General features: G+C 35.5%; 1 protein-coding gene, 1 long non-coding RNA gene and 1 pseudogene across 2 annotated transcripts; 1 reads left to right on the top strand and 2 right to left on the bottom strand.

Annotated features, from left to right (window-relative positions):
- Positions 1-2,405: 2,405 nt before the first annotated feature.
- LOC142620105 (protein FAR1-RELATED SEQUENCE 5-like) lies at positions 2,406-5,458 on the top strand (annotated as a pseudogene).
- A 1,448-nt stretch (positions 5,459-6,906) lies between these two features.
- Positions 6,907-8,489, bottom strand: LOC142620989 (uncharacterized). The gene is made up of 2 exons (XR_012841673.1): positions 7,916-8,489; positions 6,907-7,255 (listed from the first exon to the last, which is right to left on the bottom strand). It is a non-coding gene; the product is annotated as an uncharacterized LOC142620989 (long non-coding RNA).
- Positions 8,490-9,651: 1,162 nt separating this feature from the next.
- On the bottom strand, positions 9,652-12,211 carry LOC142620988 (uncharacterized). The gene is made up of 4 exons (XM_075794307.1): positions 12,079-12,211; positions 10,585-10,657; positions 10,437-10,492; positions 9,652-9,901 (listed from the first exon to the last, which is right to left on the bottom strand). Exons 1-4 carry the CDS (start codon positions 12,132-12,134, stop codon positions 9,787-9,789), a joined length of 300 nt encoding a protein of 99 aa, XP_075650422.1. The 5' UTR covers positions 12,135-12,211; the 3' UTR covers positions 9,652-9,786.
- Positions 12,212-12,748: the final 537 nt, after the last annotated feature.

Raw genomic sequence — 12,748 nt, 5'->3', positions numbered from 1 at the left:
TTAAGGAACATAAATAAAACCTTTTCCTGAATGCAATCTACCTGTCATCTATGATGCAACATCTGAAATTGCAAATTTATTAAAGGTTGTGTTAACGGGCACCGCATGGTGCCCGTTAACCACAAAATTCTTTTACTTTTCTGACACAAGTTTTGTTTTTTTTTGCTATTCATATCATTTTTTTCAGTTTTGTAGTACTATTTAGAATTTTTTTTTTTTTGTCGTCTTTTCTGCCCTTAACCAGCACCAGGCGGTGCTGGTTAACATTCTCCATTTATTAAATGGTAACTATGGACCTGGCCCACCTCTCTTTTGGTTGGTGACCATCTTGCAAGAAGATTGGTTTTAAGTTGCAACTAATATCGACTTACAAATCAAATCCTGTTCCAAATACATAAAAGCATCTCATCAAGGACGCAGTTAAGTGAACATTTTTCTTTCCACATCTATATTGCACGATGATGTTGATGACAATTGGAAGCATTTAGAAATATTTGTCAAAATAATTAAACACAATGGATTAGTCGTCTCAGCCACTAAAATAAATTTGTTTCAAGATAAAATCTGGTTTTTAGAACAATATTTACGGGAACCCTAAGTCCTATTGATCTTTTCTATCATTTCTTTTACTATACCCTTTTTTAATATTCCTTCATTTTCCATACGTGTTGTTCTTTCCCTAATTAGGCCATCTTTCATGTTATTGGTCTTTTGTCTATATGGTATAAAAGCTTTGGAGAAGCAGACAGAGTTTATGAAGAAACTGGTGACAGATACAATTCCTATTTGGGATTACTTATCAATACAGAGATAGAGGATTTAGTAATTTGTGATCCTTTATGGTTATCTGAAATGCTAGAAGCTCTCTATGTCTTTTCCTTCTTTCATTATTTCTATAGGACTTTCATTATGACTTTTATATGGTATAGATATAGGTCTATCAGTTGCCTTAGAATTTTTAAAACTACTGGTATCATCACATATTAAGCTATCTTTTCTAGCATTCTTTATATTCATCAGATTTATTGATATGTCGGTACTTGTTGAATTATTCTGTTGCCTATTATACCAATTATCAAAATGATAGTTTGACAAAAATAGCTAAAAAGACAGAACTTTTGAATTCACCTTTAGAGAGAGACAAAAAAAGAAAAATATAGTAGTTTTAAATTCTACCGAGTTAACAGATAGTGAGAAAGATGACAGACACTAAAAATATTATTTGTCACCCATCAGCATTTCTTATGTACTTTTCTGGAAAAATTCAGTTTGAGTATCTCACTCTAGGATTGAGATCCCGTGCAATACCTAGGGTATTGCACGGTGTGCAATTGCACAAATCCCAGCCGTTCATTTAATCCAACGCCTCCTTATTTTGACACCTCACCAAAATTAAAAAGACCCTTTTACCCTTAAAATTTTTGGAGTCCCACTGTTGCTGATGCGTGTGAGCTGTTTTCACATTTGATAAAATTAGATTTCTCCTCTCCGTGAGCTCCTCTCTTCTCCCTCAACCCGCCGTCACCCATCACCCAAGACCCATCTGAAATTTCTTATTCAAATCTCCCTCTCCCTGAGCTCCTCTACCTCTCCCTCAAGCCGCCATTTTTTCTGCCTCTCCCTCAACCCACCGTCACCTATCACCCAACAAAGACCCATTTGAAATTTCTCTCCCTGAGCTCCTCTGCCTCTCCCTCAACTCGCCGTCACCCATTACCCAACAAAGACCCATCTGAAATTTCTTAACCCCTAAACACTCACACTCACACACACCCATCACCCGCCGCCATTTTTTCTACCTCTCTCCCTTAACCCGCCGTTCCTTCTGCCTCTCCCTCAACCCGCCGTCACCGCTGCCAGCATCACCCAACGAAGACCCATCAGCCAAAACAAAGCTTCTTCCTCTGAAATTTCTTAACCCGAAACACTCACACTCTCCCTCTCTCTGTCTCCAAGTGCCTCTCCCTCAACCCGCCACCACCGCTGCCAACATCACCCAACAAAGACCCATCAGCCTCCACAAAGAAAATATTGCATCTTCCTAGGTTGCTTCCAACATCAAACGACTCAAGGAGGTGAGTTCTCTCTTTTGGGTTTGATTTTAGTTCTTTTAGTGATATATATTTCACCATGGAATGATTATTTTGTTTATGTTTTGAGGAATATGTTTGGGTATTTTTTTTCTGCAACTTGAATATAGTGCATTTTGGATATGTGAAATATGGTCTAGCATAATTATAGGAATGGATGGTCAGTGGTACAGGGTACAAAAAATTTCTGCTTTTATTTTTAATGAAATACATTCATTCTTCTATATTTATAATAGTAGATAATGTTGTACATTTGTTAATTACAGGAGTATTTCTAATTCATTGCATAGTGTGGTGAGAGAATTCTCTCAAAACATGGATGCCAATGCAGATTTGGATCCTAGAGTTGGTATGGAATTTGATACATTAGAAGATGTATGGGAATTTTGGGTAAAATATGGAAGGCAAGTAGGCTTTGATGTTAGGAAACATTACATAAATAAAAGTAAGAATGATGGTAAGGTAACATCAAGGGGATTTGTATGTGCAAAGCAGGGCATTCGAGGTAAAGAAAAAGAAGATATGATTCGCACACGTAACCGAGATGATACAAGGACTAATTGTCCTGTAAGATTTTATGTTTCATTAGTGCGAGAAAGTGGAAAGTTTAAAGTGTCTGATTTTGTTGGAGAACATAATCACACTCTTCATTTATCAAAAACAGTTTATATGATGAGATCTCAACGAAAAATTTCAGAAGTTCATGCGGGATTAATTGAGTTAGCATCCTCTTCTAGAATTAAGCCAAAAGCAGCCCATGAGTTGATGAGTAGAGAGGCTAGTGGGAGAGCTAATCTTGGATTCACTGAGCTTGATCAAAAAAATTACCTTAGAACAATGCGGCAAAAAAACTTGGTATATGGTCAAGCTGCATGTTTATTAGGGTACTTTCAGGATCAATTGACAAAAAATCCATCTTTTCAATATGGAGTACAATTAGATAACATTGAACAAATAACTAACATTTTTTGGGCTGATGCTAGAATGGTTATTGATTATGCTAATTTTGGTGATGTGGTGACATTTGACACTACATATGGTACTAATAAAGAGCTAAGACCATTAGGGGTGTTTATCGGTTTCAATCACCATAGAGGGTTAACAGTTTTTGGAGCTGCTCTTTTATACGATGAAGCGGCAGAATCATTTAAGTGGCTGTTTGAAAGTTTCTTAGTTGCACATGCAGGTAAAAGACCTAAAACAATTTTTACGGATCAAGATCCTGCAATGGCAAAGGCATTGAGTGAGGTGATGCCTAACACTTACCATGGATTATGTACTTGGCACATAATGTAAAATGGGATAAAACATTTGGGGAATTTGATGAAGGATGGCTCTTCTTTTCTTCAAGTTTTTAAAACTTCTATGTTTGAGTTAAATGATGAAAATGAATTTGAAAAAACTTGGGAGGACATGATTGACACATATGGTATACATGATCGTAGTTGGTTGGATGGTATTTACAAATTGAAAGGAAAATGGGCAAAATGTTACATGAAGAATGCATTTACATTGGGAATACGAAGTACCCAACTCAGTGAAAGCTTGAATGGAGATTTAAAAGATTACTTGAAATCTGATTTGGATGTGGCTGAATTTTTTGAACATTTTGATCGGGTGATTAAGCAAAAACGAGAAAGAGAGTTACAAACTGAATTTAATGCTAGGCAAAAGTTTCCTCAGTTGGGCTTGAAAAATTCTCCATTGTTGAAGCAAGCAGTACAAGTCTACACACCTTTAATATTTCGGATGCTTCATGATCAATATGACCTTGCATCAGCAACAAGGATAAAAAATCGCCAAGAGGACTCGTTAGTGCATACATACACTATTGAGTTTATGCATCAGCCGGGTGAGTTCATAGTCTCTTATGACACTACAAATAAGACATTTGCATGTAGTTGTAGGAAGTTTGAAATTGTTGGGATATTATGTTGTCATGTTTTGAAAGTCTTTGACTTCCTTGATATAAAGACAATTCCTGATATTTACATTTTAAAAAGATGGACAAGAGAGGCAAAAAGTGGATATATCTTGGACAATAGGAGAACAAATGTGGAAGAAGATGTCAACTTGAGTGTTACACTACGATATAGAAGATTATGTCCCAAGTTAGTATGATTAGCTTCTCGAGCGGCTGACAATGAAGAGGCATTCGCTTTAGTAGAGAAGATGCTAGAGGAATATGAAAAGAAAGTTGAAGACATTGCAGCAAAAAATGTGGGTGGTCATCAATTGCCCCATCAAATGCCATTACGTAGTGGTGTAGAAAATCTTGATCCTAACCAACATTTGGAAGATTTGGTTGAAAGAGTAAAAGGTCTTAAGAAAAAAGATGGGCGCAAGGGTGGAAAACGAAAGAAAAGTTGGGTTGAGAAGCAAACCAAAAAAAGGAGTAGAGTTGAATTAAATGATGAGGTTAGTCAATAGTTTTCCAAAATAAATTTTATTTATTTATTTTTATCCCTTACTAAGTTTCCAATGTTTGTATACTTTTATCTTGTTATGGCTAATAATAATATATTTTTTCTCATTTAGGAACCTGGTTTTGCTCCTAACATGCAATACAATAATTATGGCTCACATGGAGAACATTATTCGCATCAAGTAAGAGATTTTTTTTATTTGTAGTGGAATAACTTAATAATTTGTGAAGTTGGAGGTTGTACTACACTTGCCTTTTTATTTGTGAATTTATCAATAAGGTTTTCTTTTTTGTGATATCGAGGACTTATCCTGTCACTTTTTCCACACCAATGATGACATCTGAATTGGGACCAATCCCTAGTTACCAAACTAGTTTCACCTCATTCTTAAGGGTAAACATACTTGTTTACATGTTTTGCATTTATAAGTAATTATATAATTTCTTAAACTCTCTCTTATAATCATTGTGATTACATAGGCACCATTAACTCCATTGTTGTCTCAAGTATCAAATCCTGCGGATGTTAGTCAGGTAAAATGTAAATGTTTTCATACATGAAAATTTGAAAAAACTTACATGTTTACTTGTTTTGCAATTATAAGTAATTAGATGATTTCGTAAATTATTTCTCTTATAATCATTGTGTTTACATAGGCACCATTAACTCCATCATTGTCTCAATTAACTCCATTGTCTCAAGTATCAAATGATGCAGTTGTTTTTCAGGTAAAATGTAAACATTGCTTTAAGTCTGCCAATCTTCCTTACTTTTTTTTTTTTTTCATTTCCTTGTTAAATTTGAGGTCTGATTTTCTGATTGGTTTGTATTATGAAGTTTCTGTTGAAGTGGTTTCTATTGAAGTGGCTTTATGTGTTTAAGTGGGTCTTGGCTGCCAATGAGGTAGTTGATGGGTTGGGATATGGCTGTGTGTTGTCTTGATGACTAGTGATTTGGGTTGGCTCTTTGATGGTTGATAGTGATGGATGATTGTGGCTGGCTATTGATCGTCTCTCGGCTATGCATACTTGGCAATGGGTGATTTGGGTTTTGGCTTGACTTGTGGTGAGTGACTTACCTTTTGTGTGAGTGGCTTGGCCTGTGGTGAGTAACTCCATCATTCCTGACCTTTTGTGTGAGTTCCACCTATAACAATTTGGTGAGTGGCTTAAATTTTTGGTTGAGGCAAGTTTAGTATTGGTCCCTCAAATTTAAAATATTTAGTTTTAATTCTTACTCACCAAATGAATATTGGTCAAGTAAAACTAAATTCATGTGTTTATATCCACTCTACTTACCAAATGAGTAAACTTATTTGTTTATATATATACACAGGGAAATGAAGTTAGGTTCAATTATGGACCAACTCCATGTGTTGAAAATACAAATGCTTGCTTGGAAACACAACACTATTTTGGTAGGTAAAAAACTAATAAATGGTAAGTTCAATTATAGTGAAATTTTCTTATGTTTGTTTAAGTTTAAAATGTAACTTGATTTTTTTTTGACATATTTTCTGGCTAATATTGATTTTGTAGTATGATGGATAACATTTTTTGGACAGTTTGTTTGATAGTATATTGCATAGTGGACAGCATTTTTGGACAGCTTTGCCTTGGACAGTTTCTTGGACAGCTTCTTGGACAGCAAATCTGACTTATTTACTGATTGCACATGTAACAAATCTTTTGGAAAATTTTTTTAACTAAAGAAGTTAGTCAAACATGTTAAATATGTTAAATTGAACAATGGCATGTTTGAGTAACTTCTAATTAAACATTAATTATATATGCAAGTGATTAATATTTTTAAGTGCAATGTCTCTTTATACTCTAACTTTTGTTTCCTAAATTTGTTAGTGCATGCTAGAATGAATGAGAGATTTCCAATTTCATATTAGATTTGGTGCTATTGAGTGTCTAATTCTATCGTATGTAGTAAAAGAAAAAAAAAATGAAAGAGATGAGACAAAAAGAAAAGCACAGCAAGAGAAGAAAAAAAAAATGAAAGAGATAAGACAAAAAGAAAAGCACAGCAAGAGAAGAAAAAAAAAATGAAAGAGATAAGACAGAGGAAAAGCACAGGACGAGAATGAGGAATTGTGGAGATTTGGCTCACGTTCAGGAGGTTTAAATACTCCTTGGAATTGTGTAATTGTGGAGAATGGTTTACCATCCCAACTCTTGTTGGCTCAAATTTAAAAACTGTGACTGACTTTGTTGAAACATTTACTAATAACTAGAATCCCAGCATTGTTAGAAATATCTACCACCACTCCTCGTTTTTTTTAAGGAGGACAAAATGTTTTGGAGACATTCAAGTCCTGGTATGTACCAAATTAAGGTCTGCAAGGAACAAATGGTGCCAAAAAATGGAAAGTATGGAACAAATGGAAAGTAAAATACATGTTTATATCACGTTTGTGTGGAAAATATTACATAATTGTTCGTCTGTTAATCTTAACTTGACAGAGCAAAAAAATATGAAAAATAAAAGTAAAAATCATGAACAAAGTAACTTGTTCAACTCAGCTAAATGTTTTCCCCATACAATAAAAATATGAAAAATAAAAGTACAAATCATGAACAAAGCAACTTGTTCAACTCAGCAGCTCTGGTCACACTTGGTAAGAAACTTGTTCAGCTCAGCAGCTCTGGTCACACTCTTGACAAAAATGACAACTTGATTGAAGTCCAATGTGTCAAGAAGGTCATTCAATTTGCGGTTTTTCTCTGCCTCCTTCAATAAAATGTAGTGCTGCACAGAGAGACAATGGAAATGTGCATTAGTTGAATGAGCAAGAGACAGTCAACTGAGAAACAAAAATATTGCAAAATTTTTTTTAAAAAAAAAAGCATCGATGATACCTGTACAAGACCGTGCAGAGTCAACTTGGTCTCATCATCAACATAAATTTCATTGGTTGAAAAAAACAAGTGTCAATATAAAGTGCATCAAAATACCATCTTCTACAGCAACCAAAACTCAACAACAATAGATGAACAAATAATTGGCAATCCAAAAAGTCAATCCTTTTGAACTACTATGTAATGATTGAACTTACTCATCTCTCAAATAGTAGAAACATCCAGCTAGTACCCAAGAAAAAAGAAGTTGAACCAATATCCTCACTAAGGCCCCACAAACACAATCACTCAACCACATATAACCAAAAGGATCAAGAGAAGTGGTTACGCCCAAAGAAAAGTTCAGACTAGAAGTAGGAAAAACTGAAAATATTGCAAGTACTACAACTACAAATTCATTCCCTTGCCAATGACAAGGCAAATTGAAACCTAAGCCACAACAATTGACACAACCAACACGGCAATGACATGACATTTAGAACTAATTCACATAAACAAGGGGATAAAGGGAAGAAGAATAAGAAGACCATACCCAGTGATTCTAGCATCTTATCACACTCATCAAGAATAAAATGCCTCACATTCTACAATCCAATATTCTTCCAGGTGTTCCAACAACAACAACAACAACAACAACAACCACAATAACAACAATAACAGAATTAAGACTTGATTTCAATTCCTAAGCTTAAAACCCAAAAAAGAGAAAACAGAATTAAATTCAGCCCCAATGAGAAAAAGAGTTTGACCTATGAATATTTTCAATATCCATGGCAGTTTTCATCAAGCATAATAAAGCTATGTCAAATCTACACTAAATTCCTCCAGAGTCCTTAAGTTGAGCAGCCACAATCACTATTTTTGGAAGATGTACAGTTCTAATATATTGTTTTTGTATCACGTTGGTAGATTTTTAATGCCAGAGAAAGCATTTTTTATTCCACAATTACTATTTTTGTATCAAGCATTTTTCAACAATTGACAAAAATGGAAGCAATATAAGACTTGATTTCAATTCGTAAGCTAAAAACCAAAAAAACAGAAAACAGAATTAAAAAATAGAGATAAAAAAAAAAGAGTTTATTAAAAAAAAATGAGATGAAAAAAAACTCTACCGGGTGGTGGTACCGAGTGCTGGTCTCTCTCTGAAACAAGCCCAAATCGGCAAGAATGAGAGTGATGGTCTCTCTCTCAAATTTCTCTCTCCCTGAGCTCCTCTACCTCTCCCTCAACCTGCCATTTTTTGGTGGCTTCTTCTCTCCTTCTTTCTCTCTCAATCTCATATCCCTCCATAGATCAAACCTGAAAAAGCATCAAACCCTAACCCGATTCTCTCCAAACCCTAACCCTTACTTTCTCTGATCTAGGTCTGAAAAGCATCAATTTCTCACTTAAACACCCGATTCTCTCCAAACCCCAACCCATACTCTCTCTCTCTGATCTGGGTCAAAAAGGGTGCAAGTGTTTGGGGGTCGGGATCTCGGATGGCGCCGTTTTTTCTTTGTTCTTTATTATCCGTTTGAGTTGGGTATGCGGGAAACGGTGACGATGGGGTTGAGGAAGAGGCCGTGGATGTTGAGAGAGTGGTGGAGGCACAGTGGGGTTGAGAGAGTGGAGGGTTAGGGAGAGTGACGGAGAGAGCTAGGTTGAAGTGAGAGAGAGGAGAGAACGGTGATGACGGGGTTGAGGGAGAGGCCGTGGATGTTGAGAGAGTGGAGAGAGCGGTGGAGGCATAGGGGGCTGAGAGAGTGGAGGGTTAGGGAGAGTAACGGAGAGAGCTAGGTTGAAATGAGAGAGAGGACGAAAAGTTTTGGTGAAATTCAAAAAATGGGAAGCTGAAATTTGATTTTGAGTGAGCACACGGATTGCCAGCGTGTCTGGTGAGGTGTCAAAATAAGAAGGCGTTGGATTAAATAAACGGCTGGGATTTGTGCAATTGCACGGGATCTCAATCCCTCACTCTATTTCATGTAACCTTGCTCATGCCGCAGGGCAGAGCAGAATCTGCAAGAATTATAAAAGGCGTGATGATTAATAAAAAACAACCCCAGTAAAGTTGGGTTATGGATTATAATTACCAGGCAAATCAGGTTCTACAAACAACCAGAGCAAAGCCATTTGGGCTGCATCACTTTCTCTAAAAATTTGAACACAAATCAGTGATCACTCTAACATTATTTTAAAATCTGTGTATTTAGCATTGCTATTGTACATGTAAAAACTTCATAAATTAACTATCACTCAAAGTAAAACTCATACTGCTGCATCTTAGATAAAAAAAGAAATTTCATAATTCATAACCAAAAGTTTGCTACAGACTAAGGTAACAAGATGTCACAAACAAAAAAAATGATCAATTTCACGGAACAACCAGCAGTGCCAGTTGGTGAAATACATATGGTGTCACAATTCCATTCCTAGTCCAAATTCTTCAATTGTTTTTGTGGCAAGTGTAAGGACGTCTACAAAAGCACTAAATGATGCACGAAGAAATCTTGCTTCTACCGCCTCAAAGTGCCTGTATAAGAAAGACAGAGATGGGAAGTTATATAAGGCAATCAGAGAGTTTATTTATATATGAAGTGACAGGTTGGGGATTCGAGACTAGAAATCAGCCTCCCACCCAAAAAAATTGGGTTTAAGCTACCCGTGAATAACCTCTCCCAAATTGATCACAAGTGATAACTTGTGCACTGGGTATGACCTTTTTTTTATCGGTAAGATACACATGCATCCATTGGGTTTAAAATCCAAGACATCACCCTCAATCCCATTATTATGGAACAAGGGAGTGCTCTTTGAGCTAAAGCTCATTGGCAAGGGCTTTTATAAATTAAAATGATAAATTTAGTAGAAAATTAATACAAGCAGGCAAACAGGAATTGGTCCCAGTTTCTCAAATGATATATTGTGGCATCCTGCCTTTTTCTTCTGCTTAACTTTCCCCCCTCCTGCCCTTCTTTGCTAAGGAATTTCATAGTATTAATCAAGTCACTATAATGCAATATAGAACAGTTACAATATTAATCATTAGACACTATAAGAGAGCTTACACTATAAGCTTTCCATTAGACACTTCCATCTGCCTTTTCACTTTGTCTGGCTGTAACTGCAATCAGAAATGGAATTGAGTAAGAATCTAAATTTGTGTCCACCCCCCAAAACAAAGAAAAAAATGACTTAGGCATCATGAAGGATCACCTCCTTATCAACAGCTAATGCTGCATAGACCATAGAAGCATTCTCCTCAGACTCATAGTCTACTTCCAAGTCGCTGCAGATAATATTTCAACTTAGAATTAACTTGGAGGTAAAATTTAAGTACCATTCTAAAGAAATAAATCCTCAAAGTCAGATAAAGTGAACCTGAACATCATGTCATTGAAGTAAACATATAAATAATGATTGATAGAATCCAGACTCCTTCTCAAAGATAGTTACCCTTTGAAGTTTGTAGTTATTCATTAGGTCTTTCTAATGGTAAAGAATCTCCAAGATGTATGGTTTGTACCTACATTAGGATTTATGCAATTATCTATCTTAAAAAAAATTTAAAGTGCACCTTCACCTCACAGATGCTCATTCTTGCATATTTTCAGAAGTATCTCATAATTCTACTACTAGATTTACATGCCTTTCAGATAAACACTTCAAAATGATTTTTTTTTCCCCTTGAATTTCTAAGTATGTTTCATGAACAGAGCCCCTGATCATAACTATGAATAAAATCAGTAAAAACTCAAGTGAAAAATTAGAGAAGAATGGCCAAGCAGGCTAGAAAAAGACACCCTTCAAAGAGTGCATAGTAGATCACTGATTGAGAGCTCTTGTGCAGATGATAAAAAAAAAAAGTAACCCTTTTCTGTTACTAAACTCCTTGTGAACACAAGTTTAGGCTCACTTCAATGGGAAATTAAAATGGGGCACCTAATAACAAAGCTTAACCTCACCCATAGTAATTAAGATGGATACTAAGGGCCCATTTGGTTAGGCGTTTTGGGAGCTTAAAAGAGCGTATTAAAAACCCCAAACTCTGTTTGCAACCACAACTCCTCATAGCTTTTTTAGAGACACTCCTTTTAAACTCAAAACACTGTTTTCCAACAGCTTATACAACCGCACCCTAAATATCTGAAAGCTAGCAGATTGTTAACATAAAGTAAAGGGTTACAAAGTAGTAACATTATATTAAAGGTTAGTGCCACTAAGAACTAATTATTCTCCTCATGTTAAAAGGTTAGATTTTGGTTTGTCCACACTCTTCCAAATTTGTTATACTTTGGTTGTTCTGACACTCATAAAAGTTACCAAACCAGGAGATAAAAATAACCAATTTGACATGAGCTCTATACACATGAAAGTAATAGTGTAATACTGAAACTAAATCAATCACTACTAACCAACCTAAATAACCCAATAGAGAACACAGACAATAACAACATAAGCTAAAACTAAACAACAATTATATGAAAAATTACAAACGCACAAACAACAATTATACAAAAGATATGAATAAAGTGAATGAAACCCACATTGGTTTGGCAATAAAGATCCCAACTTTAAGAATGTAAATTGAAGAAAACGATGAAAAGCATCAAAGCCCAGAAAACCCAGTTGACACTGAGACTTAATATGACAGAAAGTATTCAAATTCACATGCAAATTAGAACAAGAATTCAAGAGAGAGAGACTAACCAGTTGAACTCCCATTGGGGTTGTGTGCCTGCCATGTCAGCAACTGGAGCAGCCATAGCTTCAAGCTATGCAAAGAGAGAGAGATAATGGGCTTTGGAAATTAGGGCACTGAAATCGTCAAGTTCTTTCGAATGATTTTATTTTTTGAGTTCATATAATGGGTTTGGGCTTAAAAAAAAAATAAAAAACTCAACAGGCCCGGTAATAACTTTTTTTTTTTTAATACAAATATCATATTACCATCTCACAAACACAATATTTTCAGCTCTCGAGATGTTAGGGTGAGGTTTGTGGTCACCCCAGATCACAGTAGTTATGACTTAATCCAATATTCTCTAACGGAGTGTCGTTATTGTCACGCTTAGGGAAGTGAGTCACAATAGTCGCCCCCGTCCCCGCACCTGCTCCCCTTTTTTGACGACTTTTTGTTCATAAAAAAAAAAAAACAATATTTTCACTATAACTCATCTCATTATTTTTCATTGTTCTTAATCTCAACGGTGTTAGAGCCATGTTTTTACATGGCATCATAATTTATTTTAATGATAAAAAGGGTTTCGTGCGGGTGGTCATTGACACTATCCATTTAAACCCAAATTCAACATGACATCATAATGATAATGTGACACTTTTAGTTCATTTGTATATTTTTAAGATGCTTATTAATACA

This window comes from Castanea sativa, chromosome 12 (assembly GCF_040712315.1).
Source record: "Castanea sativa cultivar Marrone di Chiusa Pesio chromosome 12, ASM4071231v1".
Taxonomy (NCBI): domain Eukaryota; kingdom Viridiplantae; phylum Streptophyta; class Magnoliopsida; order Fagales; family Fagaceae; genus Castanea; species Castanea sativa.
The sequence above is the reverse complement of the archived record's forward strand: the minus strand, read 5'-3'. Positions and strand labels throughout refer to the sequence as shown.